The sequence below is a fragment of the Larus michahellis genome, chromosome 4 (genome assembly GCF_964199755.1).
Source record: "Larus michahellis chromosome 4, bLarMic1.1, whole genome shotgun sequence".
Taxonomy (NCBI): domain Eukaryota; kingdom Metazoa; phylum Chordata; class Aves; order Charadriiformes; family Laridae; genus Larus; species Larus michahellis.
Window position 1 is genome coordinate 41,908,946 of NC_133899.1, and position 15,790 is coordinate 41,924,735.

Here is a 15,790-nt window from a genome sequence, read left to right on the forward strand (position 1 = left end):
AGACCGCCAAAGCTACTCATTATGCGTAGTATCATCCAGGTTAAAGAAAAGCTCTCAGAACTTGTCATCCATGTAAAGCCCATTTCGGATGAACACAGTTGGACTAGTGGGCTCTCTGCACTGTAGGCTGCCAGTTCAGTCAAGCAGGATTTAAAATAGCTCTGTAGGTTGAAGCCAATGCAAACCCTTTGAGAGAGGTAGAGGACAAAAAACACCTTCCAGTTCAACTGAGCATCCACTCTGCAGGCCATACCTGTTGGAGCTGTTGCAGGTTCTGTTGTTCTAACTCCTGAACTTTGCTGGTTAATTGTGCAATTGTATCCTTCTGACCCTTCAGACAAAAAAAAAAAAAAGTAAGTTTGGAAGTGTAAGTGTAACTATTCCACAGCCAGAAACACCACAATAGAACTTATTTCCCTTTAGAATACAAAGGAAGCTTACCTGCAGCCATTCTCCTTTCTTAACAATCTCTTTCTCCTTCTCTTCCAATAAGGCCTCCATGGTTTTCACCTGCTTTTCCTTCCCCTTCAACCTGTACCATTAAACATACAGACACACAGCATAAACCCTTGCTCTTTTTTTTTTTTTTTTTTTTTTTGGATGGATAAAAGACATCCTGTGCTTTGCAGCACGTAACAAAAGCAGCATATGTGATCAAAGGCATAAACACAATTCATCTGCTAAAAATCAATGTGTGAACACTTCCACTTCAGTCTGGGTTAGCAGGAGATGTCCTTGATCAATGGTACTGCTCATTAAGTGAAAGCAGACAAATTCTGCGCTGACATATATTGCAGGGGTTTCGCACACATGTGCTCTCCTCATCTAAAAATATTTCCTTCTCCCTCCCCAGTTGGGGACACGAGGGACCAACGACTGTGGTGGCTCAATTCTCATGTATCCACCCAGCTACAGCACAGATATTACACCAAATTAAGTTTGCCATAGTGCCCTGCCTACGTCCTTCCATCCTGACTTGAATTTAATCCCTTGTACTTTAATTGGGGCTCATGAAGCCATGCAGCTCTTCACCTTGTTTGCTGTTGTCAGACAGGACCGGGTATTTCTAATAAGGCCACATGTCTACTAAGACCAGCGCTAATGGCCTGGATCACTTCACACGGAGTGCAGACACCAGGCAAGAACATTTTAACTTAAATTAGACTGGAGCAGGGAAGTGAGGGGTGCACAGGGCAGATCAGACGCGTTCACAACCGTACTTACAGAGTCTGAAGTTCTTTGACTTGTGATGTAATCGACACCTAGAGAAAACAATCAGTACTTCAGTTCAATGCACACAGAAGAGACATAAATGCTATAAACTGCTCTAGGGAGAAACAGGGGAAAAAGCCATTAGACGTTATTAAAATAGGCACTATTTGTCACAGTTATGTAAGCATAAACATGTTTTTTTGGTGGGAAAATATATTATGAGAAGACAAGTGTCTCTACTATTTACTTTCTCCACATTTAAAATGTGACTTTCAGAGCAGAAAAGAAAACAGTGCAAACGGGAACACAAGCAGGCCCACCGGAGCACCATGAGACACAAAGGAAGGAGCAGACACCGACGATGACAACCATCTCACTAGCAAACATGGCGCAAATCAGAGAGATCATCCCTGGTCTTTGCACAAGCAAGTGCTTTTTAGATGCTCTCTGCAACGTCAGCACTCCCTTAAATTCCCATTTTAAGGCTGAACGTGGATTGAAGAAACAAGATTTAGTGAGAATATTCCCTTTGAATTTTGTATAAAAGCCTGACAGTGGCTATCTGTGTAGATACTGCCTGTCCAAACAGATTAGTTAGTCCTCTACCACAACACGGCAGGAGTTTCCACATTCCCAAAAACCTCTTTTTGCTTGCAGGATACCAGAAGCTGCATATACACCACCTTTGGAGCAAGCATCCCTAATAGGCAGCTTTCCAGAGACAGCAACTCTAAACTGCATTTTGTTCTGGGCTCTGTGTCAGCTCCAGGGAAGGAAACTCACACAGATAATTCCTCCAGTTCCTGGGAATTTGCTTTGGAGGAAAAGCCCAAGACGGAAACACATTCTATGAAGCTCTGCCTAAAAAGGACAAAACTTTAACGCTAAGGAAAGAAGAAAAGGGGGTGACATGTCGGAATGTAGCTAGAAAGACTGAAAAAAAAAAAGTGCAGACCAACCCCCACACTCCACACAAACAAGCAAGCAAACTTCCTGCCAGCACAATGGATTAAGCTGCCTGCAGAATGGGCTCCCTAAGGAAACGCGGGTTCCCGTTGTTTTGGATGCTAAACAGCGAGCATGCCAGAAAAGCCAATACTCCTCCATTTCTGCATTCCTGACAGCTAGAGTCAAACTTAACCTGCCAAAAGACAGGCTTTCTTTGGACACTGGAAAGAAAATAGTCTTAGGTTTACCTGGAAACCAAATCCTATTTGGGCCAGTAGTATTGTTCTAGCAACGCAGAAAGGCCAAAAGGAGAAGCACCTTCAGCACTTGAAATTTCTGAGGTGCCAGCCTCCAAACGTCCTAGGGTTTCGTGCTTACTACAGGGACAGCATGCAATGTGCCCAGCCAGAGCTAATGCTACAATGCTTTAAGTTACAGCAATTCTCGCCAAATTTCATACTAAAAGTCCAAAAAGCTGGGGCATCCAGAGGAATGTGGTTTCTGAAGGACAGCAGTAGTTATACTACGTATTTACGGCTTTATAGCCAAGAATAGTGTAAGCTCCACCATTAAAAAGTTCCCTTACCCAATGACATTCACCAGTGAAAGGAACACACACTACTACAGAAATGAGTGAGCAGCGCATCCAAGGCAAGGCTGTTTCACACTTCTGGGACTAAGGTATTTTACCTGTTTTTCCATCTCAAGCTGGGAATTTCCTACTTCTTCTTTCAGAGCCTCTATTTCCTGTGTCAAAGCCTTTTCAATGACAAAACAGACAGGATTGGACAATGGAAACACAAAAACGCCACAAAAATGGATGCTACAAGTTTATCACTATAGAACGCCATGCAGTAACGAATAAATGGTAGTCAGTGGCATCGACACAGAGAAGAAGGTAGGTATTGCAGAGACACATACCTGGACAGTCTTCTCCTTGCTCGCTACTTTAAGGATTTCAGCTTGTAGGAGTTCTTCCACTGATTTTATTTTTCCATCCTTCTCATGGATCCTTAAAAAGAGGAGAGGAACAACATTAGCTGGCTGAACAAACGCGCCAGTTGAGCAAATACACAAGCTTTGGTTCTGCTATCACATCACATTCCAGCCTCTGGAATCCCCAATGGGACCTCCCACTACTGCAGGTGCCATCTCTCACTGCAATCCCAAATCCAGATACAGCAAGCAGGAGAAAGAAACAGGAGGAAAAAGACTGGGAATAGCGCAGAACAAGCTGGCTTTATATAACCAGTAGTTCACTGGTTATGCCAAATAGACACAATTACTGTCTAAAAATGCAAATTAAGGTATCAATAGTCCCCAAAATGACACGACACAACTTCAGCCTTCCCTGGACGTTCCAGCAAAGTATTTATCAACTTCAAACAGACACCACACACACAGAGCAAACAAGCGCACTCCTTTTAGAGCTCCTACTAAAGAATAATTACCTGACAATTCAGTGCAATTCCTCATCTAGTCAAAGTTAGGCTTATGAATTTAATTGCTTAGCAGAGAAGCAACTGGATTTTCAGAAGGTATTGATCTGACGTGACGCGTTTCCAAAGTGCTAATGCTTCCTGCCACACACACACACACTTCACCCAGTTAAAAGCAAATCACTTCAAGGAAGCAAAACACTTGTAGTCATGGAATAAGGACAGACAGAAGTAACAATCAGAAATGAAAACTGTGCAGTAACTTACACTTTCTGGAGTTCTTCCACCAGGGATTGGAAGGAAACCTGTTCGGAAATAGAGCTGCAGCTTAGAAAAACAGAAGAGAGCAAAACAATCGGAAGAGTTGAGGGGTAAGGAATAGGGAGCTTCACCCCTCTGGCACTGGATAAACTATGAAGCAGCCTAATGATTTTATCTATCTGGCTGCTCCTGATAAAATTAGCCGTTGCTCTCCAATTCCTGGCAAACCAATAATACCAAGTCTGCTGCAAGTTCCAGGAAAACAAAAGCAGGCCCACTCCATCCTTACCGGGAGAGGCTGCGGTTCAGGACCAGTGTCTGATCAGTTAACCTTTTGTACTGTCACTACCGTACCCCCCGCCACAGTTATTCCGCTTCTCCTCTCCCATAAAGGATTTTCTAGAAATTAAGTGCTCTCCTGAGCTGTCTGAGCAGAGCTGGGTGTCAAGGAGAGGCACTTCCCAATGGCACTGAGTGCACATCAAAAATGATAATACTGTGACAGTGCCACTGAACACAGACATAAACAGAAGGGGGCTAAATCACACTTGGGTAAGCGTGGATTAACATTAGAAAGCTCAAATATGCATAACGAAGCTGATGCTTTGTAAGCTGCCTACCAACCATGCTTGCTGCACTTGGCTTCTGGCAAAAAAGCAACCCACAGCCATTTCAGTACGTGGCAAACTTAAACCAACCCAGAACCGCCACTGAACTGGAACCTTTATATCTGCCACGTTTCTGACACTTATGCAAAGGAGGTCTTTCACAGACGTATCAGCTTCCAGACCAACGCTGGAAGAAAACAGGATGCTTTGCCAACGGGCTTCAAAGACATCTTCACCTTTTTCCCTTGACTTTTGCAACCACAGCAAGATTATTTTAGATTTAGTTTAGGTGTAATAGAAGTTTTAGATGAAAAGTACTACCTGCTCCGATTGCTGAATTTGCAGACTTTGAAGTTCTTTTCTCAAGGATGAGTTTTCCGTTCGCAGTGCCTTTGAAAGCAGACACACAGATAATGAAAGACTCATTTGCTGGGGAAAAAGTGTTAAGCTTGACGGCAAAGTCTTTTTTTTTTTTTTTTAGAACAAATGAAAGACTTTGAAAGCCTGAAAGAGACCCCCCCCTCTGCAGCAGCTGGAGCCAAAGTATTCAATGGACTAATTATTCATTGCGGACAACTCAGAGTGGACTGCAATCTATAGGAAGCTAGAATCCAGGTAAACAAAGATGTGCTCACATCTTTGGCTGTTTAGTAACCTGACACTTTGCTAGCGTGCCAGCCCTCCCCGGTACAGGGGTCACGGTGATACACCTGGAATTTAGGGACACTAAGAAAGTGAGCAGTATCTTGGCTATGCTCAGGTAGACAGGACACAGCTTTCCAGCAAAATCCAGTTGAAAACAGACACGGATTTTTTTACTGGCTTTCCAGATTTCTCATCATTAGCTCCTTAACAAACAGGACAGGAAGAAAACGCCTTTAGCATCGCCCCAGAAGTGTCACTGGTTTATAATCCATTTAACCCTTTGGATTACCAGCTAAGCGAAAAGATGCAAGAGCCCCATACTGCCAAGTTTTGTAAAAACACCCGTTCCTAAAGACAGATTTGTTGCAGATTGGGCGAAACATACAGCTCTGGAGACGTATTCACTTTATTCCAAGACACCAGACAAACATCCTAGCAAAATCTGCTCTAGACTAAGCAGAGAGAAGCACTTACTGCACACCATCAATGCTCATGCTTAGCCCATCTCACCAAGAAGGTTTTAACCTTGTCTCCACGAGATGCTTTTCCTATTCAACGGGAATGATCTCAGACTGCACTATAAGCACTCAAACATACACTTTGCTCAAGAGCACTTAATCCCTACTTCCCCATAAAAAGATCGTATGAGAGGTTTTACCTTCAGTTCCTCCTCTTTATTAGCCACCTGTATGAGTCCTGCCTCAAGCAGCTCTTCAACGGTCTTGATTTTATCATCCCTCTCTCTCATGCTGAGAAATCAAAAGTATTAGGAAAAACAGAGTTAACTTTTGAAGGCAGTTTAGTAGCTACCAACAATAACCACGCTGCCAACAAAACCGGATTATTTTTTTTTTAGCCTCTGATTCAAAAGAAAAAAAGTTTCTCACCTTCTCTCCATCTGTTCTAACAAGTCTTTGTTTGCCTATGAAAAACACAATAGGGTAATCATTAATTCGATCAATAATGATTTGGGATTTTAAAAACATAAATAACTGGAGTGCATCAACTTAAGCAGAACCTTAGTTACCACACTAATCCGGAAGGGAAAAGAAAATATGGGCAGAATGTTCTCATGGTGCATGATTAATACCAATGCTGAAAAGATGTCACCCTTTCAGGGGAGGTACAGATCCAGCCCAAACGCCTTGATGATTTTACACTGATGGACTACAGGAGTTCTGTCGACAAGATGCTGCGGGACACAGAATCCCAGTGAACCTAAGGAGTGTCAAGCATGCTGAGCCCTATGCGGCATCTAATCCCTAGCAGCCAGCTCAGTACCTGAAAAATCTGCCTCTTTCGAGCATTTATTGAAACCACAAGCTCCACCTGAGGCTCACTCAGTAGAACATTTATTATTTCTCCACAACACCACACTGCGAGAGACCACATGAGGAACATAAGCCAGCTACCAAGAAAAAAAAAAAAAAAAAAAAAATCAGCCCCACTATTTCCAAGAGGACAGCAAATCAGCCAGACCCAGGGGAATAAGGCTGCAAATCTGGTTCTCCGCCAGAAGAAAGGGAGCTGCTCCAGACAGGGAGCTGCTGGCTAGCAGACACCAGTGCAGAAAAGGAAATAAGTTTCCTGTACTGCAAGTCTTTTTCCAGTGTTTCAGGAAGTTTTCTCATTCCACAATAGTACAAAGTCAGGGGTGTTCACAAGAGCTCTCCCAGGCAACACTCACAAAGGAGATGGGGCCAAGCGACAGAAGAGCTTTGAACCTGCAGCATCCTGCACGAGTACCAGTCAGACTGGTGGCAGCAGGGGTGCCATGGGCAAAAACACCAAAGAGGAGGGACAAAAAAACATCATGATGTAAATAGTTTTCCCATTCCATGGGTCTGTTTTTTGGTTACTACTGGTTTGAGGATTCATTCCAGGATGGAATAAAACAGGCAAGGTAAAGATCTTACTCTGGTCTCCCCAAAGCCCAGTAAGAGCCCTCTCCCCTGCAAGGGCCAGTTGCTCATTTGATTTTTTTATTCCCCAAAATTGCCATTAAAACTGGAAGGAGTTACAGAAATAAGTCTTTGCTTGTGTTAAGCTGGCATTCTTTGGTGGGTGGGGGTGGGGAAACCCAACATTTTGTTTGGACACTCTTGACTAGGTCTAGAAGACAGCCTTCAACCCTGCGTGGAACAATAAATACCCAAAAAGCAACAGGTTTTGACACCAACCAGCTCAGCCTAGGGCCAGCTTAAAAAAAAAAAAATACTTAAGTTAAAAAGAACAGAAGATGTTTGATACAACCTCAGTGAACACTGGCTATACCTGCTCAGACAGGAGAGTCTGCAGCTTCTGAACTTCAGCTTGCAGAGTTGCGTTTTGATCCTTGAGAACCTGTAAGGAAATTTAAATGCTGTATCAGTTCAGAACAGCAAACCCGAACTACAGCATTTTCATTTTGGCAGTGAGTAATTAAACAGCACAGAAGTCATTACAGAGAGTTCTTTGGAAGCTACAAGACTACAAAGAATCCTTTCCCCTTCTTCCTTGCTTTTCTAGATTAATACTTTAGTCCTTATGTTCCCATGAGAAATTCAGCTGTTACCATCTTTATTCCCTGGCAGAGGATCAGACCAAGTGTGAGAGGCAAGAGAAACTGCATTTTCCTCCTAAAACAGTATCGGCATCATGTCAAGATTTGATAGCTGCCTCTTACAAAACACTCATCTGGCGAAGCAAATGGTCTAGGATCACCTCTCCCGTTCTCTTCAGCTGCCTTAATGCTGAGGATGCGCAGCAAGGAAGCGGGAGATGGGCTGGCACAGCTCCCATACTTTGGTCCAACTGCAGGCTGGAAAGAGGCGAATCAGGAAGACAAACAGCCATACTGCAGACCTTGCCTTCCCTCCAGCAGTCCACAGCAGCCCTTAACAGACAGGTCACCTGTCTGTATTTCTCATATATATTTTTAAATCCTCCTCTATTACTGCTTTTTTGTTTTACAAAGTCTTTTTAAAGACTTGCTAGGTGCTTTACAAAAGTAAAGAGCACGACACGTGATCTATGCTTCAGAGCCAAAGCTTTACAGGGACGACACAAGCAGGAAGGGACAGCAACGGTAAGAATTAAAAGAATTACTCTGTTCTAAACCTGCCTGTTCTCTTTTTCACGTGCATGGGAAAAAAAGGAGCACTTCCTCAGGTGGAAGCATTTAGTACAGAGCTGGTCTGGCTTACATTTGGGATCAAAGACAGGAGGAAAAAGAGACTAGAAGGGCACACAATATTCATGCTGAGAGCAGGCTATGGATTTCCACAGTACCATGATGATGACAGTCTGTGTTCAGTTCCCTGTTCACCTTCCAAGAACTGCCAGGATTGCCTCCAGATGATTTTTGCCACTGAGTTGATTTCAGCACATAACCATCCACAACACCTCCAAGGCCTTTTTCCTGCCTAACAGTTGCTACAGAAACCATCACTCTAAAGGAAGTTCAGATTATTCTTCTTTGTACTCATTTTCACCACTTCAGCTCCCATTTTAAAGTGTTTCACCACCCAGAAAGCCCTGAGAGCATCACTAAAAGCTGCCAACTTACTCAAGCCTACCACTTCTTCCCACTCTGCTCTCCAGACTGCTTATGCACCCATTACCCAGCGCATGCTTCACTGAAAAGTCAGTTGATAGCTTTATTATGAAAATCCACTAAAGCTGTACTCTGTTTCCTATTCTATTAATTGAGCAAACTTCTTCCCTCTTGTTCTCTGACAGCTTAAGAGAAACTACAGAGCCTTGCAAGGGACTCTCAAAGTCTCTTTGAAAGTGCCACTTTAATATCTGATCTAAGTTTACCACCTGCTTGCTAACACCTTCAAAGAGCTCCAGAAGACCCATGAGGCATGGCTTCCCCTACAAAAGCACACTGCCTCCCCCATACCCACCCTCTCAGTTCCTCGCTAGCAAACCTACCACCTTGACATGATGAGATTCAGAGTGAGTGACCTTCCACCAAAAGCATCAGAAGAACCACAATACCCAACAGGGGCTTTAAAGGGGTTAAAAAGATGGAGTCACCACCTTTCTGGAGCAACAGGTCTATTTCTAACAGGTAAAGTTCAGAAAAAAAAAAAAGCCCAAGGTGGCAGAGGGCAAGGAGGAGTTAAGCTGCTCTCTGCATACTCCATCTAGAAACAAGTACCAGCTTTGCTGTGCAGGCCCCAGATGTCAGAACAAAAAGCTCCAGCAATTTAGCTGCAGCCTTACGAGAAACAATTTGGAAGACAGCAGGAGAAAAATAAGCATTTTTACATCTACCTTGACAGGGAGGAAAAAAAAAAAAAAAAAAAAAAAGACCTGACAGCACAATAACCCAAGCAACAAAGACTCACACCAACGCCTTGGAAGTCATATCAGAAGGCAGAATGCAGGGAAACCTCAATTGCTTTTACTGAAACACCTCCTCTTCCAGATTTGAAAGACCTCACTCTTCAAAACTGCAGACACCACACGTAACTTGTGTTACCCCATCTCTTACTTTGCTGCAAGTCTGTTGCTACTACTGTGACATCCCACGTTGCTTTTGCCTTGCAAACAGAATACTGCAATTTACCTTAACACCCAAAAATCAGTTCTATTTTACAAATCAACATTCAATTGCATAAACTGCTCCACAACCTCCAAAGCCTGGAAAACTTCCTGTAAATAAGCACAAGGATAGCTATTCTGTATCTTACCTTGAATTCTTCTTTTGTGTTTGAAATCTGAGCAAGCTCTTCTCGAAGCTGATCTTCAAGAGCTCTTATCTTGTCATCTTTGATGTGAATGCTGAGATACAGAAGAACAGTTAAACATGTTTCCTCACCCAAGTCTTACAAAAAGCATCTATTCAAAAGAACATAAGAGACTGACAAATATTGTTTATCACATCCCAGAGCTATTTACCTTTTCTGCATCCTTTCCAGCTCATGTGCAGCAGCAGCCTAGATATAAAGAGGATTAACACAGACTTAGGATACATCACATGATTCAATCAACCTTTCATTCCACGATATTAAAAAGCTAGAACAAGTCATTTGGCCTCTCAGCACATGACTCACCAGCAAGAGTGAAAGGGGTAAGCTTGTCTTCATGCACTTCTAAAACACCAATATATACCAGGCAAGCATGCAATTACGCAAAGGGAAGAAGCTCTCCAAGAGATTGCTTTGACAAGCAGGCTTATCTCTAGTTAAACACTTCATTTCCACCTCTATAATGAACAAACCACATCGCAGTAACAGAAGGGCAGCACTTTGTTTGGTTCTAAAAAGATGATTATGGTGAGGTGGGGGTTTTTGTGTGCTTTTGGATTTTTTAGAGGGATTCCTATGACCCTTGTACGCAAGTGCCATGACTGCATATTCAGGCACAGTTGTGTTCACTCCTGTGAAGTGTCCTGCACTCGGCACGCCTGCAAATCTAAAGCTAGCAAGGAAATTGCTTGGATATCTAAGTAGGAAACAGATTTCACTGGTGGAGAAGGGAGGGTAATCAGTAAGTCCACCACCAGCTATAAGAACGCTAGGGAATCACGTATTAGCCTGATTCTCTAATCTCACACCTTTAACATGCTTAAGCACAGCTCAAACCAACAGATCTGCATTTGCATTTATGCCAAAATAGGTAGAAGGAAGAGAGTATATTTAAATATTAAATGGACATTTATTTTACCTGTTCATTTGTCAGAGCCTGTAACTTCTGTACTTCTGATTTCAGTGATAGGTTCATATTCTGTAAAACCTGAAGGAAGGGGAAAGAGAAATACATTTGCACTTTGCATTGGTAAGTTCACTCTTCAGTGCAAAGTATTTCAGGTCACTTTTTGAAGGAGTCTAGAGGTTACAGCAAGGAAAAAAACTAAAAGTTTCTTATCAACGGCTGCCCAGCATCAAGCACTGGCTTTGCCCAGGAAGAACAAAATCAGGAGACTTGTAGCCAAAGGAGGTGGTTCTAGATCTAAAGGCAGCCACCTTGTGGGCTTCATTTCGTACGTGCAGCCAATGAGCCTCTCCCTGTACAAGCTGGCATTTACATATGCTTTTATTATACCTTGAGCTCTTCCTCCTTGCTGGTTAAGTTGGCATGTTCATTGCCTAATGAGTCCTCCATCTGCTTTATCTGTTTGTCCTTTTCCGCAATCCTGCACAGATGAGAAATGATGAGATATCAGTACTAAAAGGTCTTGGATGCAAGCGGTACACTAAGCATCAGGCTAAATACAAGATACATGCTGGCCCTTAATACAGCTCCTATTCTGAATCCTGCTGACAACACGCTTTGGGTGGAAAAGCTTTTCCATCCATTTTACATGCTGTTTGCTTGCCAAAAACATATAGGACATTCTCTAGCTCTGACTCAACACAACAAGTACCCCATCTCCCAAAGGGAGAAATCTCCTGGCACAGCCATACAGCCCAAATACTAACGGTTCTCATGGTCACGCACATTCCTGCACGCTGCACTGAACCCTGCACACAGGCAGCGGTAAATAAGAGAGGAGATGTTGCTTTCTGTGTAGCAGAGAGCCACGTACAATGGACTCCAAACCCGAGGCCAGACACGGAAGGGAAATCCGCAGGAAGCAGTTTCCGAGCTCTTAAGTCAGTCTCGTGAGAAGTTAAAAGCACAGACAGCAACATCTTTCACCAGTCCCTCCCATACGCGCTGCACGTGCGTGGAGGAAAGACAGCAAGCATTAAAAGCCAGTAACACCTCTGAAATACCAAAGGAAAATGAACACTCACACTTTGTGTAGTTCTTCTGCCAGCACTGAAGCTGAGGTCTGCAAAAGGAAAAAAAAAAATATATATAAATAGCTGAAAGTAAAGCAAGTCAAAGAATCATCATCTACAGTGAGCCAGGAATAGCATTTGTAAGATTTGTCTAGTTATTTTAAACTGGCACAGGACAATTCCAACTATTTCCTGGCTAAGGAATGTTGAAGGAATACCAGCACATACTAATGTCCCTTCTGCTTTGTCCTAAAGCAATACGAAGGGAAAAAATGAACCATCTTATTTGCCCTTTACCAGATTCAAACAAGCCATGGGGATCACCAGCACTTGTTTCCCAAGGATTAAGTGCTTTACGGGACATTCTGCTGACAAACCACTCAAAGAATTTAGAAAAGAAAACCTTGCACAGTGCATCAGGACTTGGGTTAGGAACAGAAACAGCTGCATAAAACCAGCAAGCGGGTTCCCCCCCTCCTGGAAAAAGCCTGTTCCTATGTGGCCACCCACAACGGGGCAGGAGACACCCATCACACCGGTTATTAAGGGACCTCTGCAGACTCTTCCACATCCAGTTTGGTAGCAGCTGTGGCAGAACTTCCATGTTCACTTGTGCTTCAGATACATGGTTCTCCTTATCCGGCCTTAACCTCCCCCAAAATCCTGGATCTCACAGAGCTTGTGCCCATAGGACCCTACAGCAATTCCTGTACTGCCTTATCCAGGTCATACCATAGAGAACAGCATCAGAGAGAAAAAAAAAAAATAATCAAAGGGAACAAACAGTTCCAGTCCCAGAGGGTCTCCTTAATAACCAAAACAGTTTCATCAACCCTGATGTCCAGAGCAGTATCCAGTCCAAGCTCACCTCCCCAAAGTGTTGTTTTCACACACAATTTCCATGGTGGAAAAAGGGTTCTGCATTTTCATGGCTGGTGGGGCTACATGCAGAAAGCCCAACCCTCCTTTAAACAGCCTCCTTGTGTAACTCAGAACAAAAAAGTAAAGTCTCCCTAGGGATTTATTTTCAAAGCCCTTTTAAAGGACTGGGATGGAAGGAGCAGGTCATGAAGATGCTGTAAATCCAGAGTGTCTCCCTCTTCGCTGCTCTCCCCACACAAAGGGTTAAAACACCAAGCTCTTCAAGCAAAGCCCAATGACACATTTTCAGTCTGACGTCGAACTTAATCAAACCACATCAAGCACATCCATGACTAAAAAACACAGCAGAGGGACAATCTCCACTTGTGCCCATGGAAGTTAGGGCCTTGCTGAGCCCATTTCTGGGACCTAGCTCTACAGGGAGGCAACTTCAGCAACTTTGAGGTTTTATGTAGTGTTGACAACAGAAATCATTTCTCAAAGAAACTAGTCAAAATTTCAGATATTAAAAGAATTGGGAAAGGCACTGTGCAGGTTTGGCGTTTTGTTTGGTTGGGTTTTGGGTTTTTCTTCTTTCTGCACAGAAATCACCACTGGAATGAACAAGCAGCTTTATATGGGAGCTACCATAAGACAGTGTGTCTCAACTCAATGCACAAGGGAAAAGTACGATCAGGAGGTTCACAGGAGGACTGCAAAGACCCAAGAACCACAAGACAGAATTGTACACATGCAAAGCTACAGAAAACAAACATTCAAAAAGGTATTCTATCCTTTGGTTATAAACAACAGCTGCTACAGGAGGAAATAATTGGACTTTTTTCCCCCAAAAGAACAGCAGAAGCTTAAGTTTTAAACCAGTTTGAGAAACATTAGACAAGAGGATGCTAACAAGTCTTTGCTTTCAGCATTACATATATCATACCCAGCCACAAAAAAAAAAAAAAAATCTGATTTTTAATGAAACTTCACAATCCAAGGCTACAAAAGAAAGTCTGAGAACATGCTGTACCTGGGCTGCCATTTGTGAATGAAACTTCTGAAGCTGAGCATTCAAAGCATCATTCTGCTCTATCAGCTCCTTGTAAGAGAGCACAGAAAGAAAAGCAGGCTGAGATCTGCAGCTAGACAACTTTTCCTAGGATTAGCTCTTAGCCATGATTACGTTAGTAAGAACAGTTCAGGATTTATATGTCAGACACTTGCCAAAAATGCTATTTTTCTCCCCACTAAGATCAACCCATTTGAGTGGAAGCATAAGAACCTGTTCTGTATCAAGAGAAAAATACTCCCTGCCCACCACACATCATTTGGTTTCCCTGAAGCCCTCAAGAGCACTGTCCACGCTGCCTGTCACCACCTGATGCCAGGAGAAGAGAGATCACTCCAGAAGAGCTCAAACATCAAGAGTACATGGCTGCTCTTCCAGGGTGTTCCCCAGACCATAGCATCACTTCACAGTTTGGGAAATTGCCTGGGTCAGCACATTTTCCTGACTTTCCCAGAGCGTTTCTCAGGTCCGAGATAGCCCCAGACCTCCTCACAGCACCACACGCACGGTCTCAATCCATAAGTGATGATATAGACTGGCACGCAGTTTACTCATTCTTTATTCAGTGGGAAAGCTTTACTAAAGCCAGATTTCAAGGCTACTCCTGCATCTCCATAGGCACAAAGCGGGAGGAAAAATACAAACCCTTAAGATACTTGAGCAATATTACCTGCACCTGCATTTGCATGGAGTCCTCCGCAGTAGCTCTCTTTTGCTCAGCCTCCATTAACTGCAGCATCCTCTGCTCCAGCTGCTGTTTTGACACCATCGTATCAGTAAGTTTACTGTGCAAGCTCTGGATTTCATTGTCTTTGGCCACAAGCTTATTCTGCACATCTGTAGCAGAAACATCAGGATTTTAATTCAGAAGTAAAATATTTAACTTTGGGGGGAAATAACTTTCAGTGTAAACAGGGAGGCTGATTAGAAGCCTCATTCCATCAAGCCAAGGTTCAGCTCCCTCATCAGCATTCAAACTCACTGGTATCGCAACACACTATTTCCCCAGGGTGCCGAAGCAACACTGACTTCACCTGAGCTTTATTTAAGCCATTTACTCCAAAATGCCCCTTTTTTACAAATGGCAACAGCCAAATCACTGCAGTAAGTGTTATTAGGGAATTCTGTGATACGTGCCTTGCTGTGCTGCTTCATGTTCTGCTGTTCTTTTCCTGAGATAAGCCTGGATTTCTTCCCATCTTCTCTCTGCATCCTGCTGCTGGACCTTCACATTGAAGAAAGAGTTGATGAAAAGAAGTCTAACCTTTAATTTATTTTTTGAAACATGCAGAGTGCCTCTCTCTTTGGTGCTATTCCCAAAACATATGGCAATGAAGTAGAATTGTTTCTTGTTTCCATTAGGGCACATCAGAGAGACAGAGTGCCCTGTAATCCTTCTCCCAGAGTAGTTTAGCCTATTAATTTGAAAGGCAAATTGTGAACAGGATTTTATTATAGGCTCTTAACAGGATGGTTTCTGTAATACGGAAGTGTAGCATCTTTGCCCTGTAAGCTCAGAATTAACACCAGAAGCCAGACTAGCCATGCATCACATGAATCTGCATCTAGTAATTAAAACATGTCTCAACTCTAGACACCAACTCTCCACCTGCAAGGGCTAGAGGCAGGGACAACTTCTGGTAACTAAGACTTAATTGCAAATATGAAAAAAGTAATGAGCTCTGGATTGGCTTACTCACTCAAAACAACTAGGTTTGCCTTCTGAAAAAAAATAATTAATACAAAAGTCCTTTTCTTCCAAAGAAGAGGAGAGAAATGCATCCAGACGCCAGTCCATTTACATCTTAACACTTAAAAAAGTATATTTAAAAATTTAAATATACATTTAAGCAAAAGCATGTAGTTTCAAATAAATAAAAACCACGCAAGGACAATGCCATCTGCATGAACTACTCCAAAGTACCAAATCTTGCTGGAATTTTACACCCATAGAAAGCAGAGTTCAACACCCCCAGTTAGGCTTTTTAAAGATATTAATACCTGGAAAGGTAAGTTTCACTTCAC

The 15,790-nt window shown here is 42.9% G+C and overlaps 1 protein-coding gene across 14 annotated transcripts in view; it reads right to left on the bottom strand.

Annotated features, from left to right (window-relative positions):
• The window catches only part of KTN1 (kinectin 1), a 77,346-nt gene that overhangs the window by 22,197 nt on the left and 39,359 nt on the right, over positions 1-15,790 (bottom strand). For 6 of the 14 annotated variants that reach the window (XM_074584239.1, XM_074584234.1, XM_074584233.1 and 3 more), the window contains exons 10-27: positions 14,903-14,990; positions 14,436-14,602; positions 13,727-13,795; positions 11,845-11,882; positions 11,150-11,240; positions 10,772-10,840; positions 10,004-10,041; positions 9,796-9,886; positions 7,388-7,456; positions 6,001-6,035; positions 5,772-5,862; positions 4,790-4,858; positions 3,867-3,904; positions 3,082-3,172; positions 2,851-2,919; positions 1,225-1,262; positions 442-532; positions 254-331 (exon numbers count right to left, since the gene is read on the bottom strand). In XM_074584239.1, coding sequence (XP_074440340.1) covers positions 254-331; positions 442-532; positions 1,225-1,262; positions 2,851-2,919; positions 3,082-3,172; positions 3,867-3,904; positions 4,790-4,858; positions 5,772-5,862; positions 6,001-6,035; positions 7,388-7,456; positions 9,796-9,886; positions 10,004-10,041; positions 10,772-10,840; positions 11,150-11,240; positions 11,845-11,882; positions 13,727-13,795; positions 14,436-14,602; positions 14,903-14,990 — 1,320 coding nt within the window. The remainder of the gene's footprint in view (positions 1-253; positions 332-441; positions 533-1,224; positions 1,263-2,850; positions 2,920-3,081; positions 3,173-3,866; positions 3,905-4,789; positions 4,859-5,771; positions 5,863-6,000; positions 6,036-7,387; positions 7,457-9,795; positions 9,887-10,003; positions 10,042-10,771; positions 10,841-11,149; positions 11,241-11,844; positions 11,883-13,726; positions 13,796-14,435; positions 14,603-14,902; positions 14,991-15,790) is intronic. The other 8 variants (XM_074584242.1, XM_074584238.1, XM_074584237.1 and 5 more) reach the window with 3 other exon arrangements.